The sequence below is a fragment of the Haliaeetus leucocephalus genome, unplaced genomic scaffold (assembly GCF_000737465.1).
Source record: "Haliaeetus leucocephalus isolate CR32 unplaced genomic scaffold, Haliaeetus_leucocephalus-4.0 Scaffold556, whole genome shotgun sequence".
In the NCBI taxonomy this organism is placed as follows: domain Eukaryota; kingdom Metazoa; phylum Chordata; class Aves; order Accipitriformes; family Accipitridae; genus Haliaeetus; species Haliaeetus leucocephalus.
This window is the reverse complement of record NW_010972992.1, coordinates 7,808,297-7,835,717: the sequence shown is the minus strand read 5'-3', so window position 1 is coordinate 7,835,717 and position 27,421 is coordinate 7,808,297. Positions and strand designations below refer to the sequence as shown.

Genomic DNA, 27,421 nt, shown 5'->3' with positions numbered 1-27,421 from the left:
CATGATAAAATTTGATCAGCATCCATGCTTGTTGGCACTTGCTGTCAGTTCAGTTTTTACCCTGTGATGTCACATGAGATCACATTTCTGCAGTGCCAAACAATGGCACATAAATGTCTCATTTAAATTACAATGGTCTATCTTTCACCCTAAGATATTCAAGTACGTGCTCATGCATTTCAAATTTTGCTTTGTAGGACTTAATGGATAGATATTAGCCGCACTGTACAGTAACCTGTACAGGAAGCTGCTTCTATTCACAAATGTCCTGCACAATCTGCCATATGGTATCAAGGTTTATTTGTCTGACACAAAGCCCAGTGAAAGCATTCAGAATATTATTTTTATAATTGACTGAAGTTTAGGTACCACATGTCAAGATCCAGTGCAAGGAGGAGATGATTAAAAAGAGACTTAAAATGGCCTTTAAAAGTATATACAGGATAAGATAAAGAAGGTAGGGATTGATTTTTTCCCCATACAAGGCAAAGAAAATGTAATTTAAATATTAGTAAACTTTCTGTGAGAGCCAGACTACTGAACAGTCTGCTTGGTTCATTGTGGATTCACTTTCACTAGAAAGCTTCAAAAGGAGATTATGCATTTGTTAAGGAGAGAAGGGAGAAAGCATTCGGCTCCAATGGATAAAAGTTGGCAAGTACACGAGTTTATTGCTATAAAAATCAGACAACATAAATATTTGCAAAACCCAGAAAAAAATTGTCATACACACACACACAAATAATATCCAACAAAAATAAAAGCAAAGCACTGATGGAATGGGTGATATTCAGTGCAGGGGCCACAGTATGATTCTAGCTTATTTGGTGCATCTTTGTTGAGCTAGCCACTATTGCTTGAATCAATGGAGTGATTCAAGAACCCAAAGACAAATTTGGTTAACGTAGAGAAAAAAAAAAGGTTTAAAAAAAAGAAAAAAAGAGAGCCATTTTGATGTAGATCCAGAACATGTGCTTTCAGCTTCTAGTCCAGATTTTACAGGACTATTTCATTCTTTAAAGCAGACTTGAAAAACAGCACGAGAGGCTTTCTCACAATTTAGCGAACAATTCACTGTTAATGTTCTTTTCCATGTGAAACAAGTGCATTATAGTACACCAGAGAAAAGGCAGTAGAGGTAGAGACTCAAAGAAGAGAGAAGGGAAGGGTATAGAAGGACTTTCATCCTGGATCTGCTTCATACATAGAGGGCTCTCTGGCTGATCAATGGCCCAACAGAACTGACCAAGTCAAACGTTGCAATTCATGTTACATGAGTTGAAGAGCTTCAAAATGCAAATAAGGAAACATTGATGCTAATGAAGCAACTAGTTAGAGGCATGCAGGTGTGTGTTGGTGGTCACTACACCTCCCTGAGACAGGAGGGGGTACCTTCAAGGCGTCTAAAAACGCTCTGCTTCTAAAAGTAGACTTTTTTGACAAAGAGAAGCCCACTGAAATCACAAACAGACAGAGTAAAGGCAAAATAACAGTGAGGGAGGATCTCAGAGATATGCACATCTAGAAAACCACAAGAAATTCTGCAATACATGGATAGACTACAGAAGTGACAGAGACAAAGAAAAGAGTCTCCAGGAGATAGTGCAACCTAAAAGAGATTTCAGTTAAACACAAGTTAAGCTGAAAAAAAAATCTAAGACTCTGCTTTAGTAATATCAAGCTACTGAGCAGGTAGAATATCTATATTTAGAAGAAAGCCCCAAAAGGTTAGTGCTTGCATTAGAATATCTGGATTAATAAAGGATGGGTAAATCCAGGCTGATAACTGTGGTGATTTTTCTGCCCATAATTAAGAGAGGGGAAACAGAGAAATTATTTTAGTTTTAACAGAACTTTGTTAACTGAAAAATCAAAGCAGCACATGATTCAGAAAGACCAAACCAAAAAGGACTCTGTAATATTTGTTCCATATTTTCAGTAGTTTTTATTAAAAATTATAAATTACACCACCACCCCCAACATACAAGCTTTCCTTCCAAATCCTTGTATTTTAATCACATCAGTGCACAGCACCAGCATCTTAACACCAGCAAACCCAAAGAGACTGCAAGGATAATAAGAAACAATAAGGGATGTCTAATAGACACAGAACATGAAAAAGGAATAAAGCAATCAAAAAAAACAAATCAGTGCAGTAGATTGAAAGCTAGTGGATAAGGACAGGGAGGAGACACCATGATACACAAGGGTCTTTTAGTTGTTTAAAACACTTACCAAAAAAAATCTAATGTCCTCAAAATAGCTGCCAAGTTTAAATGGGCATGTTGCCCTACTGCAAATTATAACTATCACCAGCCAGTTACTCATGAAGAAGCCAATCAGAGCAAATAATCATGAAAGGCTAGGTAAAGGAAGGATTAAAAGAGAGAGAATGCGTTGCAATATTGCCAAAGGAGATTTGAGGTGAAAACTCTTAAAACATTCACAAAGACTATGAACATTGTCTCTTTCATGAAACACTGCTACCCAGAGCAGTGACTTGGAAACTGATGAAGTTAACGAATCAGTGATTAAAGCAGGCAGACCCAGTTTGTCTTTCATTTAAATATCCCATTTGCCAGTGGATACTAAGCTACAGACTGACTTCCAATGAAGGATACTGAAATATTTGCTATCCTTACAATACTACTGAGAGAGCAGTGCAGAGGACACCACCTGAAAGTAGCAAACAACTGGAGCTTCATGAATGCACACAACACTGGGAAGAGGAGGAGAATGTGCCTATTCTCCATCCTTTTGACTAAGAACACAACAGAAAACAAGAATTTACAAAAAGGATGAGTAGGGCTAGCCAAGGCAGTCATCATCTCTACTGGATGCATACAGCAAATAGATGCCTGCTTTCATTAAACGACACAGGTGAGGGACACAGTCACTAATCAGATCAATTCAATTCCCACTGGCCTCATGCCCGAGGCTGAGCTATCTGATTTTCGTGGTACAGTCATGGAGAGTTTGATAAAACTATTCAAGAATGAGCAATAGATCTGGACACAGGAACTCCAAAGAAGTTCATGACAAAATTTAAAGCTGTTTGAATCAGTGCCAATGCGTGCATCCAGCAAGTGACTGTAAGGTTACTGAGACAGTAATCTTACAGTCAAAACTACCCGCAGTCAAAACAGGCATGACTTACATCCTATACAGTTCCCTTGAACCCAAAAATATAGTCAAGAAAGATCTTAGCATTGAAATGTTCAGCCTGCCATCACTTTTCCCTGCAGCCTGGGACTAAATGACCATTTTACCATGACCTGGGTGCTAGCCTTTTATCCGTGACAGGTCCTACAGTCCAAAATTAAACACTGCTCATCTGGTCTGTCCTGCTCAGACCAACACCAACAACCTCTCTTTCACCTAAATCTTCTAAAGTCTCTTGCTCAATAGAGCTAAATTTACACAGATTCATAATGCCATCACAGGGAGTTTCAGGCACAACTCCTAGCCCTGTCAGGATGAAGCTATACCTGCCTAAAGGTTTTGCATTAGACATCAAATAAAAAAAAGCAGGAACTGAGCTAAAATGTCTAAAGTGACGTTCTTTCCAGAAATAGCCCTTCTTCCTATAAATAAAAAATGAAGCTTTCCTGGGAGTTATCTCTGTTTCATCCCACAAGAGTTTAGATTAAAATCTAGCAGTTGAAAAAGCTGTTTTCCTTTTTAAGAATTGTTTTAATTCCTCTTAATGAACAGCACCACAAGCAAAGAACTCACAAATTCCCAGCCTATTCAATGCCGCCTCCTGCCGTCACGATGCTGATTTTACAGCTTGCTACTACAGAAAGCTCAGCCGGTCATTGCGAGTGGATATAAACTGGTTTTGAGATTCTAAAGGCACTGCCAAGATACTTAGCTACCTGAATTTCATTGAAATTAATACCATAGAAGGAACTAAATCCAGTGCACTGTGAGGAAAAAGAGGCTATCTCATTTTCAGCTGGCCTAGGAGAAAGTTTGAAGTTAGGGCTTTACTTTCAGCTTGGAGTTACTCATGTGAATGTAGATATAGCACCCAGATAGTTGTATTTTCCTGCATGTGAAGCAAACACACTCTTAATAACAGAAAAGCGGTGAAAATAAGTCCAATAACTATTATAAGGATTATCTTTCCTCTGCATTTTAAGTGTTATTATAGAAAAACCCCAAAGGAAATAAGCCTTAAGAATTTAATTAAATGTAAAACGTGAAAGCATCAGGAAGACAGAGCCTTTATAGAATAAGCTTTTCAGGCAAGAAGCACTCGTGGTTCAGGTGTATAACCTTTTGTTCAGCAAGGTGCACTTAGTGTACTGGACACAAGCAGACTTATTTATATAAATGTGTGCATGCTGCAATGAAATAACCTTCCCTATGGCTCCCTCAAAAAGGCACTGCAAGAATCTCTTTTTATAACTTTCCCTACGATTTGCCTTTATCTCCATGTATATTCAGAAAGATGTCAGGCTACCATGGCAATCACAGAGATGAAGTTTACTCTAGTTGAACAAATACGTTAGCTTGGACCTTCACCCATTGGGCTTCCCTAGTGTGATACAAAATCCTGTCAGTTCATTTACATATGCAAGCTGTACTATATTACACTGAAGGCACTCACCTTACCACAGATGTCATTAACAGCCACATGAACAAAGATGGATGCCTCTTCTATACCTTCCAGGTACACGTGTCGGTAACCTGAAAGAGAGTGAACAAAGCTGACAAGCAGTTGAAACAGATGATAGGAAGAGAGTTTCCTTTTGTAAATAGCAGAAGAAATTAACCATTTTTTTTCCCAGCTCCTCCCTGCAATAAGCATCCAGGCTTGTGCATCACCTAGCCACACTCAGTTATCTAAGAGTGACACCACTTATGAACTTAACTGCCATTTCTTCTTGTCCCTTTTTTTTTTTAATAAAAAAAGCCATGTCCTGTTTTTTCCAGTGTCCATTATTGCTGCTGTCAATTTGTGACTTAAAGTTGACTACATTCTCCCTTGGGGACTTACAGTCCGTTATTCATGCCGCAAACGTTTCAACTAAGTTCATTTTATTGAGACTGGATGTTTGTTTTCAATCTTTTTTCTTTACTTTTTTACAAACTTTTTTCTTTACTTTGAAAGAAAGAATATACACAGAAGAAGCTTTAATGTGAAAGAAGACTGAATTGAAAACAGAAATAGGAAACTGACAGAAAACGCGCTTAATAACCTGGATCCCATAATTAGAATAGGTAACTATCTGTTCTATATTAAACTACTGCTGACAGTAATATGACCAATCAAAACTCTAGTGTCTTTCAAAAACTGGTGTGAAGAAAATGGAGGAAAAAGCAGTATGAGATAACAGGAGTAAAGAGTCTGTATGGTAGTCTTCCAAGCCCACAATATTTAGCCATCCTGCTTAACAATCTTACCCTTTTTCTAAAATCTAGTCCCATAGAGTTAATTGATTTAGTCTTCATCATCATATAAGTCAGTTGTGGACCAAGATAGAGAACTCAGGGTCCAAACTCCCAGTGTCTTGTTCTAACTAGAAATTTCTGTAGCAGACACATGCACACACATTAATCCAGCATTCACAGCTTCAGTTATCACAGAAAAAGAAGTCCTAGCCAACTGATTTGGGATTTCACCGTTTCTGTCTTACCTGGCATCATACTGCTGAAAGCTATTGTTCTCTGTCCAATAAAATCACGACCAATTGGATCATGATCCCACACAAGAAACCGAATCAGTGCAATCTCTGGCATGTGTAGTGTGAACACCAGTGTTTCCTCCCACATTGGGTTAAAACCTTGGAATGAAGGAATCAGCTTTTAGATATTTTGTTCACAAGATGCAAGAAGAAAGAAGACTGCCTACATAAGGAATGCCTAAACTGCAATGTCATTCTCATATTTGTAATAGTTCGATCATTGTTCTTGGAAAACCCAGTACTCCTACTCACTTCAGGTAGAGACACAATAACACAAGAATTTGCAAGAAACAGAGTTGGATCTTACTTAAATTTGGCCCTGCTCTCAGCAGGTGTTTGGACAACCTGACTTTCTTTTGACCAGAGCAAGCTCAAAATACCCTTCTCACATACAATGAGAAGTCAGAGAAATTACTTGTTTTACACCAAAACCTCCACAACATTAAGATTAAGAATGCTTAAATCAATTTTTCAGTGCTTTGCCATTATAGAGACCAAATTTCATCTACTCATCTTTATGAACAAAACTTGCCTGAAAGAGGAAATTTCAGCCATAAATCCCCTAACACCCACATAATCTTACCATTATCATCAACTACTCTAGTTTGTTCTTTGAAGCAATCAACAGGTAAGCCTATAACTTCTACTTCAACAAATGGATCTATGATCTGGAAAACAGAAAGTAACAAATATTGAAAGAATGACAAGGATTAAATTCAAGCACATAGCTTTTACAGTGTGAGTATTGTACATTATTGTCTTAATTATTGGTCCTGAGCCTTTCTGTAATGCATTATTATGCTGATGAGAGATCTCTGGCTAAATCATCTAAAAGCATAATTTAGAATAATCATGTTGTATGCATTTGTGATCATTTCTCTCTTCTATTCTATTTCTGTGTTCTCAAATGATCTTTAAACACTGGTCTGCATATGAATGTTTTCTAACGTAGTAAATATTTGAGAAAAATCTTTAAAATATATTCAAAACAGACATTATGAGAAACATGTTCTAAAGCAGCAACATCAAAAAAATCCCAACAAGAATCAAGAGTCATCTGTTAAAAATCTCAGTGTCATGGCACAATGGACAAGGCAATGGTCAAACCAAATGGGAGGTCGAGTTCTACCTCTGGCCGATTTGCAAAAATCTCCTATTACTACCTTCCATTTCTGGAAGAAACTCTGCTTAGAATGTAAGCTTGAAAAACCAGAGCATGTCTTGTAGAAGGTTGCTGTAATTACCTAAGACTAGAAAGCCTTTGACTCTGTGGAGACCTCTTTTAATTAAATGTGAACCTCAACTGAATTATAAGTTCCCTGAAGGCAACGGTGGGAAGGACATTCTGGGGATCACAAAGGAGGACTATCCTGGCACTGAGTCTTTACATTCACATCGTACTAGGTAACCACAGAGATATTCCTGTAATTAGCCTGAACCTCTACAGTTTTTACTTGTGTTCTCTGAAAGGATGACAAGTTTTGACAGAGTTGAGTCTCAGAGTGACACTTCTATCCCTATTCACAAGGAGTAGGAAAAGGCAGGTAGCTTTAAAAGATTAATCTGTGTCCAGCCTGTGATGTGGCTCATAAAAAAAACCTATGCTGGACCCATTCAGTTATATGTCATTTGAAACAGCAACCTGATACCCAAATCTACCATCCATCTCCCAGTAAGTAAAAGTAACATTGAAGACAAGAGTACATATAACCAACTATTACATTTTTTGAAAGCTTATTACTGCTTTCAGATACCAAGAATGTAAACAGCCAATGCAACCTCAGCAAGAATGAAGACTCTTTTTGATACTTAGGAGAACACAGATGTTCCTTGTGCCTATGTCCCTACAGAATACTCTACCACTAAAGAAAAATTAGATGTGTTGTATCTGCTTTTTATTACTTTTCAAAAGACACCTCATTCTCAGTAGGAAAGACTACACAATGTATTTGTCAAACATCTTATCTTGTTTGCCTAGCTCTATTCTATAAAATCTTTTTCGTAACATAGAGTGGTCAGCACAATAAAGGTCTGATTTTTCTCTGGTATAATTATATGCAAAGGAAACATAAAATGAAACATGGAATTTTGAACACCACCTAACTTACTGTAGCTTTCAACAGGGCTTTTATTTCTGAGTAGGCTTATATAGTGTAGATACCTGACTTAGCTTAGACACTGACAGCAATCAAATCAGGGAGCACAGGAAATTGGGTAGGATGAGCCAGGCTACAGGTGCTTGTCTGAAAGTTAAACTAACCCTTGCTCAGGGTTAAACTAACTGCAAGTTTGGTGTCTGGACAGACTGGGTGCAGATTGTTTCTTAAGATTATTTAGGCATTTAACAGTGTTAATTTTCCTATATAGTGTTGGCCCCTGACATGGGGAGTAAATTCGTATGTTTTGCAGGCACTTCTTAGAGTAATCACTTCAAACATGACTGGTAACAGTTGTAGGGAACTGGCTTCATGAGCTCAGGTAGTTTTCTTCCAAGATCAGGTTCTGCATGAGCTAATTCCCCTACTGCTCAGGATAAAATGAAAATCCAACAGATTATTCTTCATATTCTGAAATATAAGTGCAATCTGAATTAGGACAAATTCCATGTTGTTGCATATTAATAAGAGTGGAAATAAAGAAAGAAATGGAAATGGAAATTAATTAATTAAAACATAGGTAGGTTCACTAAACCCTCAGTATGACTCTACTGTGTTTGGTTTTTAGGGAAGTTTACCTGGTTTGATGTAGTCACCTAAAGAGTTCTGTGGAGAAAGGGTATTTAGAAGCTGATTGCAGCATTCATATAAAATTCAAGCATGTAAGAACTCATTTGAGAGGTTTGATTCTAATTGCAAAAGGCTAAAAGGAAATTTTAACTCTGACAAAACTTCATACTAGTATTCATTAAAGACTAATATTTAATAAAGTCATGTGAATGACATTGTGACACCAACAAACAGCACAAGAAATGAAGAAAGCCTCTTTAAAAAGTTGCCAAGAGGTTGCAGATCTGGTTCCTTTTAGTCTGATACTTCATTAAGTGAAGTTGCCAAGGGTTTTATAAAACAAATAAGGGAGCAATAAAAAAAGAAAAAAAAATTAAAAAAAGGATAGATCACACAACAGAAGCCAAAATGAAGGACAGAAAGAAAACATGTAATAATACTGTGCTAAATGGAGGACTGGGAGCAGATTCATGCAAGCAGAGGGAAGGACTCCCAGGTAACTCTGCTTGCCTTGAATGACAAGCTCAGCAGTTTTCTACATTTATTTTTTTTTAAGAGACAGACTGACTTGGCACTATTTGCAAGGGTGTTTTGGAGGAAGGAGGATGTTTAGAGTACTATGGTGAGTAGAAACTTATCATGATGAGCTTGTTGGCCCTTTTTTGCTTCTCCTGGAGGCACTGTGTTGACAACTGGAGGAAAACCAGCAGACCATTCCTGTGATGCAGAAATGAAGAAAACCACCTAAAGATCTAGAATGCTAGTGACCTAATTTATTCATGTTCTATGACTCCTGACAGATAACTGCAGGAAGTTAAATCCTCATCCTTAGCCCAGCCAATATGGAAATAAACCTTCTCCAACACACAAGAACAATCACCGATTGTCCCATACCTCTCCTCTGTCTCCCAACATGGAATCACGTGGTTTTGGGAGTTGTTGACCACTGATAATTCTCAGAACCAGTTGTTTCTTCAATTGACCAGGCAGTGGGTCTTCAGAATTTGGATTAAAGACACCTGTAAGAATGAGAAGTCACATAATGTGAAAGAAGTACAATTTTGGTGATCTAGTTATAGATACCTTCGGTCTCATTTGCTTTGAGTATCAGAAATGCATTCTTAAACAAACTATAATAAGGTTCCACACCCACCCTTCTCACGCAATAAGTGATCCACTTATTTTGCTCATTTTTCTTACCTTGACACATGCAGTTTGGTTTGAGGACATAGCCACAATTCCCATTGGCACTAAATTTGGCCCGGTTGAGTTGCAGCATTCTTCCCTCTGACTGGTAGTTTAGTGCAACTATTTAAAAAAAAGAAGGTGATATTACTTACTGAGTACGTTAACAGCATTCTTGTTTGTAGAACCAAGTTAAAGGAAGGACACCTAAATACATTTTCACATTTTACTTCTTGGATGCAAAAACTCAAATGTTTTATGAAAAAGAATTCACCTACATAACATACATCACAGCTTCAGGGAGAGAAGCTCTCCAAAAGAGTCTGAACTCTGAAGTCCCCTTGCATTTGAGAAGTTAATTTATTTCCATTTATCAGACAACTACTTGGATGTAAGACACATGTTTGAGGTAATCTATCTCGGTAACAACATAGAGAGGAATAAGGAGGACTCAGTTGTCAGTAAAGTTGGATGAGCAGAGAACTCGGAGTATTTTAAGGGGTGATTCCAGTGTTCCTATTAAAACATCCCTCCTAAAACAAAACAAAAATAAACAAGTTTTCTTTCTGCTCACCAAGTTGGCATCCAGCATTCCAGAATGGCTGGGGATTGTAGTTGCTAGAGTCTACACGATAAGAAGATGGGTAGATGCGGGACAACTGATGCTGGTTGAAACGTAGATACTGTGCTGGCTTTTGCTGCAGTATCTGGTGGGCTTTTGTTTCACTGAAAGATGAAACCTGCCAGCTGGAAGAGACTAAAGAGAAGAGAGATTAGAGGTAATCTCCTTATTTATTATCTAGATAAAGCATTCAGAACTACATGGCACTAGTTCCTTATAACTATCAAGCATCATTTGAATACATCCCACTCAGAGGGAACTATGCTATTCTTATATTACAGCAAAATCATTGTGCTTAATGGAGGAGTTATGGTTGGGAAAATGAAGCTGAATATAAGGAATGACCTGAATCTTCATTAAGAAGTTTAAAAAAAAAGTCTCTAAGATTTTAATTTGCTCAAGGCAAGTATGTTTTCTGGCAAGCAATTCTCTCTTTTTGACACTTTTAACTAAAACTTGATTCCTGTCAAAATAAGATACAGAAAACTTAGAAAGAGGACTGAAATATTCTAGAAATTTAATGCCCGATGTTTCATCAGATCTCACTTAAGAATCTAGACTTCAAGCTTGAAATGCTCTTCTGACCATTCTCCCCAAGAGCATAACTAAGTCCTCTTATTTCCCAGGATTTAAGTGTTGTGTGGCAGCTTTTATACAAGCTAGCAAAGACTACATGTGTACTACTTACTACCTGTAGTAACTTTTTCTCCTTTATGGAAGCTGTCACAAAACTCTAGACACACTTTGTGGATTCTGAATAGCAAGTGGTCAGCTACTTCAGAATAGTATAGCTTTATTTTGTGCAGCTCTTCTGTTAAAATCTTTTCAGGGTCAGGGAGAAACAAACAGAAAACCAGCTTTCAATAAGAAGATATGTAAGGACATAAACCTTTCAATTTCTTTGTATAGCAATTATTTTCAGCAGACTTTTAGTTCAACCTACTTTCAGTTTCAACGTCATGGATGCCAACAGACTTTGTGTATTTCACGAGGTCAGAGAGCGCCCTGGACAGCTTCATTGTTTTCTTCTGTCGGTTTATTCTAGAAAGATAAAACAAATTAACTTCCCATTAATCAAGGGCTAAATTTTATCTTTCATATTTAAAAATAAATCAGGGTAAAGAAACATAAGAAGGTTTTCTGCTACCAAGGAGGTACTTAATAGTTTTATACCACATAGAGCTTCGCTGTCAAAGCACAGCAGTTGTGGAACCAATGGCATGAAAGTACACGGAACAAGTAAGGCCTGTTCTTTCTTGTTAATGGCAGACATAAGTATTCACCTACTAAGATCTGGTGGGGAGGACTCTAAATTGCTTTGACCAAAGGGTGGAACATCTATTCACATATATATTTACTTCTCAAGTCAAGTGCTAACAAAAAAAAAAAATTTTAAATCCCAAAGAAATAGTAAGAAAGTAATGCTCTGATCCTCCTTATTTGCTTCAGGTTGTCACTAACAGCATATCTACTAAACTCCCCCCAAAAGCTCCAAAGTATCCTAGAGAACTGCTTGATCTGATTTCTTACTTCTGAAGCCTGAAGCTTAAGCAACCATCCTGCAAAGGATCTTTGATGTCAGGATTTTTGAAGAGGCAATTTCAAAAGAAAAATCAAAATCATCAGCTGAGTTGTGATGGAACTTCATTTGGCAAATTATAAAACAATAAAAAAAATCAGCTGGGGACCTGATAAACTGCAAATCCACCTTAATGGATTCAACTAGGCCACCAGTCAAATGGCCTATATTTCAGCTGGATGAGATGGTAAGAGCTCAAAACACATACAAGGTCTGCTGTACTTTGCTAATTAGTTTGAATGGCACCAAGAGATCATTCTAATGATCTTGTGGCAAACATCGGATCTACCCTTATAACAGATCCCTGTCACATGCCTGCAGCCTTCAACAAATTGACTTCTAGACCTGAAGCATATCTATTTAGTGGGTACATTTATGTAGGTATCTTTTACAGAAACAAAATTGCCAAATCACTTGTTCACAAACCTGCTGTAATGTACAGAGCTCCTGGCTAAATTTCCTTGAGAATCCGAATCATCTTCACCCTCTTCCAGACTTGTTGCCTTTTTCAATTTGCTTCCTTTTTTCTGTGCCACAAGGAAATGAAACCATAATATCATAACAGTCTGAACAACATTTGAGCAGCTGGATACAATTCTGCTTTGTTATGGCTATGAGTATATTACTTACAGAAAATAGGAAACGACAGCTTTTGTAATACTCAGTACTGCAGAATAATATGCATGCATGTGGGGAAGACTCAGCCCGAGGTCAGAGCCTTTTTATAAAGGAATCAGATCCTCAGATAAAAGGTGCAAATTAATTTTTAAGCTTTTCAGATTAGATCTTGGATACTTTTAGTCCTTGATGTAAATTGAAACTGTTATGCACCATTATAACCAGTTATCCAGCCTACCCATTCAGTGAACAGTCTGATAGCAAGCCTCTGCTAGACAATGCAATTATGATATTCTTCTCAACCACTGTGTGCAAAGAAGAAAACCTATCCAAGAATACAATATGTAGTGTAGACCTAATTTACCGAGTGACTCACCTTGCGTTTAGAAAAACTGCCCATCAATGATCGGCTGTGCCTTTTATTGGTACTGAAGTCTTCCCCAGATTCCACATCATCCTCAAGTTTGTTCTAAAGCAACCAAAGAGAAAGAATAATGTAGCAGACCAAATAGAGTGCTACAGACAGCATATTTGAACATCATCAGAAATAGTTTGGGAAGCAATCTTCCCTAAAGTGTCAACAGAACTGGAGCAGACCAATGCAGGCTTTTTTTTTTTTTTTTTTTTAAAAAAAAAAACCACAGGCTGAGTAAAAGACCTTTTATCCCAGCAATAACTACCATCATTTTTGTCCATGGGAACTTTCAGAGCAGACAGAAATCTCACAAATATGTAACCCCAATTTTATTTTCATCTAGGCAAAGTTTGAATGCCCCCATACCACATAACATTCATTGACACCAGACTGGTTTATAGCTTAATATGTGAAAAGCATAGTTTAACTGGACTTATTTCTGCCAGCTACACAGTTTTCCTAGGGTAATCCTAGTATCCAAGGCCAAGAAGCCTTGGCCTTGTAGTGCATCTTACAAGAATAACTGTCTGATACACTGTGTAAATCATTAGGCTTAAAAGTACATACAAAACTTATGCCATAGAAAGTTTTGGGAAGCTGATTTTTAGTTCTCATCTAGTTTTAATCCCTAGTTAGTACACTTGCTTATTATTGGAAGACCTCAAATGTTTTTAATTTGCATGCAACAATCTTCCTAAGGTTTTTGTGGCTTATTACAAATTCTAAAATGACAATGCCTCAAGTTCATTAAGTGTAGTCTGTGGGCTGAGTACATTTTTATAAATAAGTATTAGTATAAAATTAAAATACAAATGTAAATGCATAGAACACAGACAACCAAGGCAAAAAAGCCCAACTTTCATATGCACTTTTTATAATGGAAAATAAAATTCTGTTGAAAAGTAATTTCATTTTGTATATTTCATGCTCCAATTGCTGTGTGAGCAAGAAAAAAAGCTTTGCATATCTGACAGTGATGTTCACCTGGCATCATCATTAACTGAATGAATTCAGCTGTGAATCTGAAGTCAATAATATATGATTTATTCAGTAAGCTAATAAAACACAACAAATGGAAATGCTAAACTTCTCTTTGTCTGAAATCACTGAGAAAGACATTGGACTTTAGAGAAAGAGGTGGTTAGCATTTCAGTTTATATTTTGAAGGACTGCCACATTTCATTATTCATCTGCAATAACTGATTATCCCTCTGCATCAAGTGTGAATCACAAAAACAGCTAAAATTAAAATCTTATTATCAGCAAATTAGAAAGAAGCTTCCACTAAATGGACATAAATGTGAAAAGTATTCTTCCTTTTAATACAGCTTTTATATAAGCAACATGAGGTATTAACAAGGTGTCATGACAAAATATTACAGAAAATATTACAGAAGAAGGGAACATGTTTTCTTATATATTGAATTAGCCAAATAAGTGTTCATCAGGGCAGAATGGAAAACAGCTTCAAAATCCCAGTTCCACCTAAGTCTGACTGGGGATGTGAACCCGGCTTTACCACATCCCAGAGGAACATTTTGGCTATCTGGTTATTCTTGAGTTGTATTATCCTAGTTAACCTAGACAGGAGACAGGAATCTTTTCATTGTGTGACTCACACTTATCTTGTTTTAAGGGAAGTGCTGAGCATTCTTTAGTTTCATTAGTACAATGATGGCTGCAGATACCTGAGGTAAACTGAGCTATCTTAACTGGGGACTCTCAAAACAGAATTAAAAGCCCAACTTTAGACATCCACCTTTGAAAGAACAAGCATTACCGTTATGAAATTATAGTACTATATAGCTACAGAGACAAACAAAACAATCAGGTGTAGGGGCAAGTGAAGTACGATAAAACATGTTCACCTTCTTACTATCTGATTTTAGACCAGCCTTTCCTGATGATGGTAGAGTGGTAACTGTAAAATTGTTTGGATCTTCACAGTCACGGATTTTGGATTCTTTTATCAGTGAATCAAGTTTCTTCTTTGCTATATTCTCCACTCTTTTCCTATTAGTAGATGCCTACAAACAAAACAGAATCATTAAACTAGGTAGTGATGAAAAAAGTCTTATTAATTCCAGCCAGGATTAATGCAAACTAAAATGTTGTATGCAAGAAAAAATGTAAAAAAAAAAAGTTATTCATTTGCATAATGTGAAGGAGTTACCTGCAGCTCAGTATCAAACAATGTAAGGTATGGAAGCATATGAAGCCCTGAAGTAGATGTTAGATCTAAAGTATAAACAGATTGTCTGAAGTGATGAGAGTGTAAAACTCATTAAAACAGTTCTAGTTAAACCAAGACTGACCATTAGCAGAGCTATTCAGATGTCATGTCTGTTACAAGCCAAGGATGTGCTAAAATAGAAATAGTTATTACTGAGATGACTCCCCATACTGGACTGGGTTAACATATGCTATGTTTTGCAGCACCAATTTAGTAAAAAATCTGATCTATTCCACTGTGCTGTCCAATAAGCCATTCTTCACAGAAATTTAATAGTAATGGATACATGTCAAAACTGAGTATACGGTATTTCTCTCACACATCAGGGTTGATGGACAGCGTTCATATGCTATGTCAAGGTTGACTGCAGCTACAATAGATGCAAGCTTCTACTGGATGGAATGGGAGAAGATTTAGAATCTTGATTTCAGCAGTTCAAGGGCAAAATGTAAGAGAACTCCTTCTGTGAGAAAGTGGAGGGAAAACAAATAGAAATCCGGAGTTTTCTTTTTCATCCATGAGGCACAAACTCACAATCCCAGGTCTTTTAAGAGGTGACAGATTGTGTTTTCTCAGTAGGCCTTAAGAATTCCCAGTTAAATTTGTCATGAAACAAGCTATGATTTTCTGAGCGCTTCAAAATTTGGCTTGGAAAGCAAGCCAGCTGTAGCAAATCTCAGATTTAAAGCATCACTAAACCTCACAGCAAAGTGAACTGTTAGTAACAAAGACAATGAGGTCAGCAAAGTAATGCCTACTGAGCTTTTAGTGAGAATAATACACCCAACCACAACATGTTACTAGCTAATTTTATTATGAGAGATGACACTTTTCTTACTGGCATTAATTTCTCCATCCATTCAATGGAAGAAAAATAAACATTGTTTGACATCTCTTTATAAATAGTATATCTGTGGGCTAAGTTGAAAAGAATCATGGCAAAAGTAATTTCTAGCAATGAGAGACCTGCTAACATTTCTGTTTGTTCAAGCATCGGGATTAGGATCCTCTCGAAACAAGCCATCTTTAAGTCTAGAAATTATCTGGAGAACTTGCAAAATCAGGATATTAAGTACAACAGCGGCCCTGATTTCAGCAGGCTTGTCAAATCACCTGCCTTGTTGCCTTTGGATATTGCCTGAGATACAGACAAAAGAACTAGAAAACATAGGAAAACAAGCTGAGTGAACTTTGTTGATCACAGTGAAGTTTCAAAGTCAAGAAATGTCCAATTCTCATTTCATTCAGTTTGTGCAGTTCTAGCTTCCCTGTACAGTCAGCTACGTAGGTAGCCCCCAAATGGGTTGTAAAAGCTTTTGGTTTGGCTTTCAACTCATTCTCTTACTGTTCAAAAGGCTCATGTCTTGATACCAGGCCTGATCTTACATAGGTGGAAAGCCTGCTGAACTGAACTGTACCACACCACTGCCTGTACAATACCTTCCACTTTGAAAAGCTGCATCATGTAACAAGAAGGTGTCAAACCCCAAGAAGTATTAAAACATCACAGATCTCAGCTTTAGAATATTGAAAAGCGATATGCTAAAACATAATAATTTTAAAAAACAAATTATTTTTCCCCTTTGGTAGACTTATTCATAAAGAAGTTTCTCTTTTAGTTTTAGATTAAAAGCGTCAAATTCATAATATAAAATGAGGAAATATCCTGAGGGAGAGAGGACTGAAAATCTCTCCAAGGCAATCTGGGTTATGTTATTAGATGGTTTTGTTGTGTATTTTATATTGTTTCTGTAAGATGCAACGTCACTCGCCAGAAGATCAAAGTGACAAAAAAAATTAACTTTTAAAAAGGATGGAGAAATAAGGGATTTTCTGATTAAAGCAAGCAGAGATTAAAATATTCTCCCTTTTTAACACCTTCTTACAGTAAAAATCAACTAAACCCACCATTCAGCAAACCAAAGGGATGCTGTGTAACAATGACCACAATTTGACATAAGTAGAACTTTTCTCTTTTTTTTGCATTTGAGGGGAAGAAGACTATGATGCAATAAAGAATCATGAGCTATTACTATTTAAAATATTAAAAGACACGAAAATTCCAAACTTGAAACATAACCACTGGAACTGATGCTGTCCAGTATGCACTTCTGTCAAATCTGTCCCCACGAAGGTTTAGAACCTAAAAGACTTGTGAGGAATCCCAAGGATTAGACCACATCCACATTCCAGAGAACTCATACAAGGTTTCTTCTCACTGGGATGGGAAAACTTAACATACATTTACATCCAAATTGTCACTTAACTTACATCTCCATTCATTAGTTTACAGTCATCATCAATCTCATCAGCACTGTCCTCATCAGAAACTTCACCTTCCTCTGCATCATCACTGATGTTGGCTGGAAGTTTCTTTCCCTAGAAGATAGAAAGATTACGCAGGCAGGTTAGCACGCAGCTCTTGCTATCACACATATTAAAAAAAAGTAAGATTATTCAAAGCATGCAGCCAGGTTCTTGCTGATTGAGAAGACATTTGTTCAGAACCTTAAGTACCAGGTTCTTAAAGACTGCTTTTTGTAAAATGATTTAAGTTAGGGTATAAGTGATAATCAGGCAGAAATCACAATCATCACAAAAAAAGGGATGGAACAAACGAAGCAGGTTTTTACCTTAACCAGTATCTTTCCTTTAAGACTTGCTGGGGAAGGGAGCTTGGTAGAATCATCATTGTGCACAGAAGACAGATCCAGTTTGTCTCCCAGAATTTCTATAAGATACTGAGCCATCTTCTTCTGCTGAATGACACTGCAGTGGTTCTCAATTGACAAGATAACAGGGTACCTGGCAGAGACATAAGCAAGTATCATCAACTGCAAATTTAGTTTTTATAGCATTAAGAGGATAACAGTTATTACTGTCTGAGCCATTCCTGTAACAGACATCACCACCAATGAAATCCACAGTGGTTCGATAAATCAGTGTGGGCACAGGAGTGATACTCCACTACTCACTCCAAACTGAATGGTCGATTTTTTGACAGCCACAGGATAATTAAACTTCTGCAATCTGATTTGATGCATTTTTTTCCAGAGCACACTTTTTGCCTTCCTACACTACCCAGTCCTGAACTTCACTTACTATCAAAGAGATTCTGGCAAGCCAGTCGTAAGGAAAAATTAAGTAGTCACTGCCTTCAACTCTCCTCTCCAATCGGTGCTTCAGCAATTTTGTACTCTCACAGATAAAAGTAAATAAAGGTTCCAAGAACTGAAAAAATCCCCAACAGGGCTTTGTCTTTACCTTCCCACTTCCAACAACCAAGTGATAAACCTGTTGTGTTAGTTCTTCCATGAAAACTTTTCTAGCTAGCAACAGAGCAGTGTCATAAAAACAAGCCTGCAGATAAAGCCTCTTCTACAAAGACAGTAAGCATTATTTCTAGATTTAGTTTTATTGTTGTCATATATTGTTGATTCTCTAGGCTGAGGCCAAGAAATAACAATGCCTTGTTTTTTGAAAGGCATCATCAAGATAAGATTTGTGAAACATCGATTCCAGCGTGGTTGGTGCCATATAAAATCACACTGAAGATGGATTTCTGTTTAGAGATGATGCATTTTTAGGATGAGCACAAAAGCCAGCACACAGTGCAGTTTTGTAGGGCTGAATTATGAGTGATTCATTAAGTAAAAACTAATTATGAATAAAAAGATGTCTATCATGACATCTGGCCCTCATTAGCTCCTCATAAGGAAAAAGGAGGCTTTCAGCCAGTCAATGCCTGGAGGACAAAACTTTCCCAGCTGATGACTACAGTTAGATTCCTAGCTTTGCCTGAAGCTAGTTCCTTAGCTGAATTTGCAGCCTACCAACAGCTAAGCCTCCAGCCTGTCCTGGGAAAAAAAAACCACCTGCAAGTCTGAAATATGTTTTGTTCAGTACCAAACTCTGACTGAGCACCAATATCTACCAAGAAAAAAACCCACCACAAATAAGTTGTAACACAGTCCCACTTAGCCTTTCTATAAAGCTTTTAAGAACTGTAACAATTTCAGAAGCATTGCCATATATCCTGCTGGCCAGCTTTCCTTTGATTTATTTACCATGTCTTCAGGCAAACTCAAAAAAATTCAGGCTCACGATTAGTTTACCTGGGCTGAAATTTCAGGGCAAGGTTAGCTCTATTAATGAAGACAGATGGACTGCTTAGGAGAAGCTACTGGAAAATTTTTTACAGAGATAAATTAATTTGTCTTAAAAAAAAAAAAAAGAAAAAGATAGGTTGACACACACATTTTGACTCTCAGGAAGAGGACAGTACTGCCAAGGTATATGAAACTTCCCATTGTATAATTCTCTGATTTCCTGAGCAACATACAGGTAGGGAAAATAACCTATTTCTCTTGAACAGTCTGCTTTCTCCACAGTTGGGCTGCTGTCTCTTTGTATTCCTTTGCTGCCTGACTTGCTTCCTATCCCTGGAGTAACCAAGCGTAACCTTGACATCACTGGAGTACACATCCAGAGAGATATGTGGTTAAACCGTCAGCCTTCCACTAAAAACATTCACTGTCAAAACATGTTAATCCTCTGGTCTTCTACAAACGGGATAAAGACAGTCCCACAACTATGTACAGACTGCCCCTACTCAGTCAATTTTGCCTTGTTATTTCTTTCTGAAGGCTTTCTCCCCACACAAAACAACTCAGAATTCTGTCTGGCATATGCAGGAACAGGTTAGATTTTCACTAACTGCCTTTACAAGGATGCCAGGGAACTCTCCAGCTTATAGCCCTGAGACTCAAAAGTTGGCAGACTGTATACATACTCATTCTTGACAAAGGCATATTTGTTGATAGTTTCAATCACATCTTTGAAGAGTATTTTGGAAGTCAAAGTGTATCCATGGTGGACAATTGGTTCCCCGTCCGGCCCATCCCAGCAGTCAACTGTAGAACAGAAACAATGACACCCATCAGACAAGTAACATCTGGGGCCACCACCTGTGGAAGACTCTGAGACCCTGCAATTCCCTTCAGCATCCCAGCCAGGCATGTACCCAACAAAGCAGGGTATAGGTTTGTTCCCACCCTTCATCTGTATCTCCCTCCTCACTGTGCTCAACGTCCTTTCTCTAAAGAAAATTCCTGGCCTTGACATTCTACTGTGTACAGATGATTGTTCCCATTGTTTGAGAAAGCCCCAAGCAAAAAAGATCTCCTTTTAACAAGTGCTGAGGATTATTATGGCAGGAAGAGAGATGACATAGCATAGCATTACTTTCATTATGCTACTGCTGAACCTGAAAAGGAAAGCAGAGAATCTTAGCCAAGCTTCTCACACCACAAGCAAAGCCAAGACCTAGTCATCTCTAGCCCTCTTTGGATTTTGCCTAACCTTATACTTGTTTACAGTCATATTTCCATGAAATGTTTTACTCCTCTGAAGTATCCATTGGCATATCCACAATCTAACCTGAGCAAACCATGATATTGGCCTTCTGAAAAACTGTGAAAACACTTTGATGGTCAGGATATTAAAGGTGATTACGAAACTGGTACTCTCTCAGAAAGGCACTACAAGCATCAGAAGAGATTTCACATAAAGGCTTCCTGGTCACCGCAGAGACTGTCAACATTTCACATAATAGAACCCTACTTCCCTTATCAGAAATATCGGCTTTCCTGTTACGTGTAGCAAGAAATCTGCCATATTTTTGAGTTTGCTTGTCATGCACTCGGCTAGAAAGTATATACACCAATACATTCTACTGAAAGTTACTATTCTCTCTACAAAAATATTTTTACAATTTTTTTCCCTCAGTACCAATGACACTACTCTTCAAATGTCTGCCTTATTTCCATGCTCAAGAAAATTTGTCCATTATACTGCAACATTATTTTGTTGTTCTTTATGAAGGAAAGACACCATTTTACTAGGCTTTTTCCTCTGCCCAATTACCATGTCCTCAACAGAAGTCATCAGTCTTCCTTTACAGAGGAGAAACAAAACTATGGAACCTACTGATGATTCCCTTTTGATCTTTACCTTCTACGCAACGACAGCCAGATTGTAGCACCCATGCATACATGTCCACCCTAGACTGGGACATCAGTTGATCTCCCATGAGGTAGGTATTATGTGAAGAGGTAATGAAATAGTGACTCAAAGGAAAACTCATGTCCTGATTCACTTGGTAGTGTTCTGGGTTGAATATGTCCCCTGATGGACTCCGCATGTAATTGGTGAAACCTGTAAACAAACAATACTATAAATAACACAGTTTTGTCCTTTTTGTTGCTGTAGCCTTCCTAAAACCAGCCTAAAAATGCATCTCTACGTTCACCAACACATTCATGAACATGTAAGATAAATATCACCACCACATTCCAACTGTCACGATGACCAATTGCGATTATTGCTTTCAATAAATTTACAGTTGCTTTGCACTTTTCCCTGCTCTGCCTTTCCTAAGAAAATATGTCTATTTAATCCAAACCTGACATTTTAGGCTTATAATTTTTGTCAAAAGACTCTGCTGGGACATTAAGTCGCATGGCATACAAAAGCCTCCAGGGATCTGTGGTGATATCCTGGCATTGCTCCTCAGTGAAATGAGCTGAAAGATATATGGTATTGTACTGCATAAAGACAGTTTCTAGTGGCCCAACACAGTGTGAAGCAAGGGAGATACTCTCCTCTCCTCTATTTCTCCTGAAAATACCAAAAGAATGTCAACACACATTGGCTTGTACAAGCAACAGTCTCTCATTTTGATATGACACTGCATGCACAAACATGCATGTGGCTGGGAGAGATCTGCAGTATTGTATTACTGTCACTTTATGAGACTGAAGTTCACTCCGGACTTAACACTGAAAAATCATTTATCTGTAGTACTTTCTAGAACTTATTTTCTGAATTAGTGGGATGCTTGCAAATCATGCAAACATCACCTGGACAATTTCTGTATTGCAATCACTCTTGTTCAGAAGCAAAGTTTTCGCAAGTTACGTTTTTTATCTTTGTATGAAATGGCTGCTCTCAGATCACCAGTATACATTTGTGCACATATACACAGACTCTTTCACAAGACAAACTAACATTAAAAACTGTAACTTTGATGTCAAGCCTCCCCAAAATTCTTTTCGTTCACCACTAATGAAAGACTAAGATTTCCATTCACATCCTGACTTTAACAGCTGCTGACGGCAATGACGCCTTTATACAAAAGGTCTCTGCTTCAAGACTTCTAATTCTCCTGACATTTCACTCATTATTCCATAAATAAAACAGTGCCCATATAAAAATCCTGCCAAACTTCTAAAGGTCTTAATGCACTTTCTCTGACTGTGACAGACTGGTGCTTTGTTTCACTAAAGTTACACAAGGCAAAACAAGTCCAGTCTTCAATATCAATCTCAGAATACTGGTCTACAGAACACAGAGAAATTGAGCTTGAATAGAATTCAAGATAAAATGTCACCTTTATGACAGTTCTTATAGGCTTTACATCTTGTGTTGATGAAAGTTTTATTAAAGGAAAAGAGCTGATAAATACAAATAGCAGCCAAATCTTTTTGAAGAATACACTAGGAAACAGTGCTAGGGAACCTCAGTGTAGCCTAATATTTGAGTCTCTTGAGGCACATATCATGATCAACTAGCAAACCAGTAACATAGCTAGAGTAAAAACAAAAGACTAACCAAGTCAGAGCAGATACCGTGAAAAATTGATAGGGCACAGTGTATGTGCAGCATACAGCATCAGCAAACATACAGCTAATCACTTTTGGCAGATTAATTATTTCTTCTTACTACAAACCAAACAGCTGCTACAAGATTAATTCCACACATCACTGTTAGGGCAGCCTCTGAACCAACACTATTGTTTGCTTTAAGCACTTGTTAAAATATGGTATCAAAATTGTTATAATGAGTTCACACTAACTGGATCTATCAGCCCTACGATGAAGAAATATGAATGAATCAAGATATTGGCAGTGTTGTGTACCATAGATCTCCAGTATTTACACACTCAGGAAAAGCATACTGACACAGTGTTTTATTTTGATCAACAGAGGAAGGTAAGAGGTTTTTTGCAAGACTCCGTTGAATGAGCTAATTGTCACAGGCCAGTCCAAGGTGCTTCATGATAAAAGCCATCACAGCTGAGGACACAAGGCACTACAGACACATGAATGAACATGAATGGGCAAAGGACACTATAGTATTATTTTAGTACTACTGAAGTGCCTCCATGTGTGGGCAGGATGCTCCTGTCTGGGCTGTACCAACTTGAGGAATAAACGTACAGCTTCAGTTTCCATAGCTGTTGTATTTCAGTCTCCCTAGGCAACACTCGATTTGTTTTCTGGAAGACAAGAGGAATCTAAAGTCTCAACTACACACAAAGACAAGAAAAGAACAACTTCTCTGTGTGCATGTGTGCACACATGTGCATACATGCATATGCATGCAGATATATATCTGTGCTCTTTAAGCAGTTCTTTCTTCTTTGTTAGTACCCAATCCAGCAGCATGCCCCTTGTCAGCTCCTCAGTCAGCTCTGTTCGGATGTTATCATCAATACACTCCAGAAGTCTCCTGTATTGGTTAAGCTCTAGATTAGATATGTTCTGTTCTGTTGCACTTCCAGCAAGATACTGGAGTGGTTAAAGTCTCCCATAAGGAGCAGAGCCTCCTAACGTGAAGCTTTTTCCAGTTGTTTCAAAACAACCTCATCTTCTACTTCCTCCTGATCAGGAGATCTATAGCAGACACCCAGCAGAATGTCACCTACGTTGGGCTGGTCTCTAATCCTAACCCATAAACTCTCAACTGTTTTATCATCCGTTCTTAGGCAAAGCAATTCTATAGATCAGGTTAGTTTTTTAAAAGTTTTCCCTTCTGGTATGAAAAACTACAGTAGTTTGAAAAGCCTAGTCTTACCTTTCTAGCTGTGAGGAAGGCAAAATAATGAACCTGATTATTGATTATTTATGTGACTGCCACTGACTGTAAAGCACCAGAGAATAAAAACATGAATATGGCAACTCCTACACTCACTTGGCATTAGTATAAGCTTTAAAATAATTTTAAAATTTAGTCTGAAAGTAGAACAGACCTGAATGCACCCTAAGCAACCATCATTTCTTGCAACAAACTCCCACCTTACACAATATACCAGAAACTACCCACTTCTTCATGCAGTAAACCAAACTGAACTTATAATTGGCCACTTTTCACTATGACAACACACCCATAGAAATAGACAAGACTGATTTTCAAAAGGTCCTAGAACTTTTGCGCAGAATCTAATTCCTGAGGAATGTACTCTGTCCGTGAAGTCAGTGAGATCTGGTAGAAGATTTACTATTTAGGGGAAAGGATTTAGAATCAGTCCTCAAAATAACAGCTACCATCACGATGGTACAGCATCATTATATTCAGAGTGAAGGCTTTAGCAGCAGAGGTCATGAAAGCATGCTTCTATATAAATTTCATCTATCATCCCACTTCACATGTTTACTCTGGATCAGATGACTCCTCTTATTAAAACTTAAAGGATTTCCAAAAATACCTGCAGGAATGATGCAACTAAGTTCTACTGTATTTTCCAAAAGCACAAATAAAGACACATCCAGCTCCAGCTGACCTTCAATGACTGCTACTTCATCATGATATGTACCTTTAAAAATCCTCCAGAGAGTACCAATTTCCCTTTACATTCCTCAGCAAATAATAGATATTAAAAAAAAAAAAAACTACTGAAAAGCATACTCTATACAACATGAGAAAATTCTCTGACTATATATTATGCAAACAAACGCAATATTCTCATAAGCATCTAAACACTTGCCTCTTTCTTACGAAAGCTACGCCAGCCAGCTTACCATCAATCCCCAGAGCTCCCTCCTGCTTGTTCTCCATGCATGGTTCAAACTTGCTGATGATTTCCAGGCAGTGTTCTTTAGTCACATTCGTCATCTGTAAAAGTAGCAAAAATGAAGTGTTAACTAGTAATCACAGCTTCTCTTAGCTCTTTTCTCTGTATACAGTTTAACAGCTGGCCGGAATATCCATAGTGGTACTAAGGATTTCCAGTTACCCAGTGAGATTCTCACTCCTGTCAATCAGTGTCAGGTCAGATAAGAACTAGACTGCTTTGTGAAAAGTTTCTGTCCTATTGGCAGCTGCCTGATCACAGCCAATAAAGACAGAGTTCTGCTTTGTAGGTCAAATCTGGTTAGAGTGTTATTAGGCACACAGAGCATCCAAACAGAAGCAGCTTTGTCACAAACCAATGGCATTTTTTCTCTTGTAGGATTAAAGGATTAGTTTGCATTATCAAAGGTTTTTACTTTAAAATAAAACAAGAAAATGCCTCATCTTTATGCAGCAGACAGAAAAATCAGTTACTAGCAGGGTAACGTAGAATCAGGACATAATGCTCTCAGAAAGCTCCTTGAGGAAATCTGTTAACTTCAAGGTTGCTTTGCATTCTCAACTGAAAAAGGAAAGAGTACAAAGGGAAATACATGTTTGTAAATGTTGTCATTTACAAAGAAAGGGGCATTTATGATAAGCTGTAGCTTTTTTTACCTTGCAATATTTTCATAATTTGATTTTAACACTATTATTTAATAATCCTGCTATTTACTGTAGATTTTTCCTCTAATTACTACCCCTGTTATTATTTAATATTCCTGTCCTGAGTGGTCCAGCAAATCCTTTCCATTAGGTGCTGTACATGACACATGAAAATCAGCTCTTGTCAGCAGAGGGAACTGCCAATAAAGTGACCAAGTTGATGACTGCTTTGGCAACATGGAATCTTTGCTTACAGGGAAAAGAAACCACCAGCCTATCTACTACCAGATCAATGCCTTTTCTGGGGGCAATTTAAAATCTAATAAATAAAAGAAGAGCAAGAAAAAAACCCCTAACCCTTTATTTGCCCATACATTATAGGTTTGCTGGGTTTAAAAGATAACGCTCTGGAACAACAGAAGGTTTTTCTGGTACAGTTTCAAACGCACAGAATGAACACTTGTTTTCCCTGTACAGATTGTATGAGAAAGGGTAGCACCAGGCAAGGGAGAGAAGCCCCACAGGCACGGGTTGTCCACATCAGTGATTAGCTGAGCTGATTTGTGTCCTGTGGCGAGTGTTCATTTTCCTCTCACCATCTGGAGGATCAATTGACCAATGAAATGGAAACATACCCCACTTAACTAAAAAGATAACTGCCAGAGAGATATCTTTTTTTATTCATTCATTTCTTAGACAATGTTTGAAACTGATAGAGATTTATGATTTACGGGCATGCAGCTTCAAAAGAGATCATGAGAGAAAAAGGCAAAGATGGGTCAATGCATTTGTTCCTGCATTGACTGCATCTTGCTATCCAATTATTTTTCCTCACTTCATAATCTTCCACAAGTCTCTAGATGAAAAATCATAGAATCATTCAGGGACCTCAGGAAGTTACCCAGCCCAAAATACTGCTCAAAGCAGCGTCCACTACAAGGTCACATCAGTTAGCTTAGGGTGTTACCTAGTCTGGTCCTCAAAACCTCCAGGGATGGAGGCTGCACAACCTCTCCAGGCAACCTGTTCCAATGGTTGAATGTTGTCATGGTACAGATACTAGATGCCTTGCTGTTTTCTGGTCTGCCAAATTACCATGTACCAGAAAGACTCAAACTTGTTCTGATCAAGGGGTATTTGGGGTAGGAGTAAAAGTGTTAGGCTTCCAGGTAGCTTGGTTACAAAGATTCTTAATGCCATAAAGGTTCAAGTCAGTGACGGAGGAAGCAGATCAGTGGGCAGGAATGTGGTGCACCATACACACAGAGATAAGAAACTTTGGTCTTTTACCATTAGAAAAAAAAGAATATATCAACACTAGTTTCCCTTTTTCATGAAAACATATGTGAACTGTCAGAAAATGGACTTCCGTAACTTCAGTGCGCATAAGTGACTGATGGACAAAATTTCTAATGTGACTGATGTAGGCTAGCCGCCTTGTTAAATACAGTAACACAAGTGGATAGCACTTACTGCAACACAGCACATAGTTTGCTGGTATTTTGCTGAATGTGCATAAACAGCTATAAGCACAATGTATAGGTGCACTTCAATATCTGAATAGCAAAGCTTATAAAGCTGTAAATTAACATCTCTGAAGAGCTGTAAAATGTGTCACACTCATGAACAACAGTAAATATCGAGCTTATCATTATCTACTGGCTGATTCCGCCACCACCCCCGCCCCATATTATTATACAGGGCATATACACATTACGTGGTTTGTCAGAGAAAAATACCTCACCTGTTTCAGCTCAGCAAAATGGGACAATAGTCTTTAAGACCCACCCCAG

The 27,421-nt window shown here is 37.8% G+C and overlaps 1 protein-coding gene across 1 annotated transcript in view; it reads right to left on the bottom strand.

The window, feature by feature from the left end:
- Window positions 1-27,421, bottom strand: part of PLCH2 (phospholipase C, eta 2) — a 44,062-nt gene that overhangs the window by 8,954 nt on the left and 7,687 nt on the right. The window contains exons 5-19 of the mRNA XM_010577542.1: window positions 24,932-25,025; window positions 21,084-21,287; window positions 19,864-19,984; window positions 17,705-17,876; window positions 17,343-17,450; window positions 14,707-14,865; window positions 12,800-12,892; window positions 12,232-12,332; window positions 11,170-11,267; window positions 10,179-10,361; window positions 9,620-9,727; window positions 9,314-9,438; window positions 6,277-6,361; window positions 5,646-5,792; window positions 4,616-4,695 (exon numbers count right to left, since the gene is read on the bottom strand). Of these exons, the coding sequence (XP_010575844.1) occupies window positions 4,616-4,695; window positions 5,646-5,792; window positions 6,277-6,361; window positions 9,314-9,438; window positions 9,620-9,727; window positions 10,179-10,361; window positions 11,170-11,267; window positions 12,232-12,332; window positions 12,800-12,892; window positions 14,707-14,865; window positions 17,343-17,450; window positions 17,705-17,876; window positions 19,864-19,984; window positions 21,084-21,287; window positions 24,932-25,025 (1,878 nt within the window). The remainder of the gene's footprint in view (window positions 1-4,615; window positions 4,696-5,645; window positions 5,793-6,276; window positions 6,362-9,313; window positions 9,439-9,619; window positions 9,728-10,178; window positions 10,362-11,169; window positions 11,268-12,231; window positions 12,333-12,799; window positions 12,893-14,706; window positions 14,866-17,342; window positions 17,451-17,704; window positions 17,877-19,863; window positions 19,985-21,083; window positions 21,288-24,931; window positions 25,026-27,421) is intronic.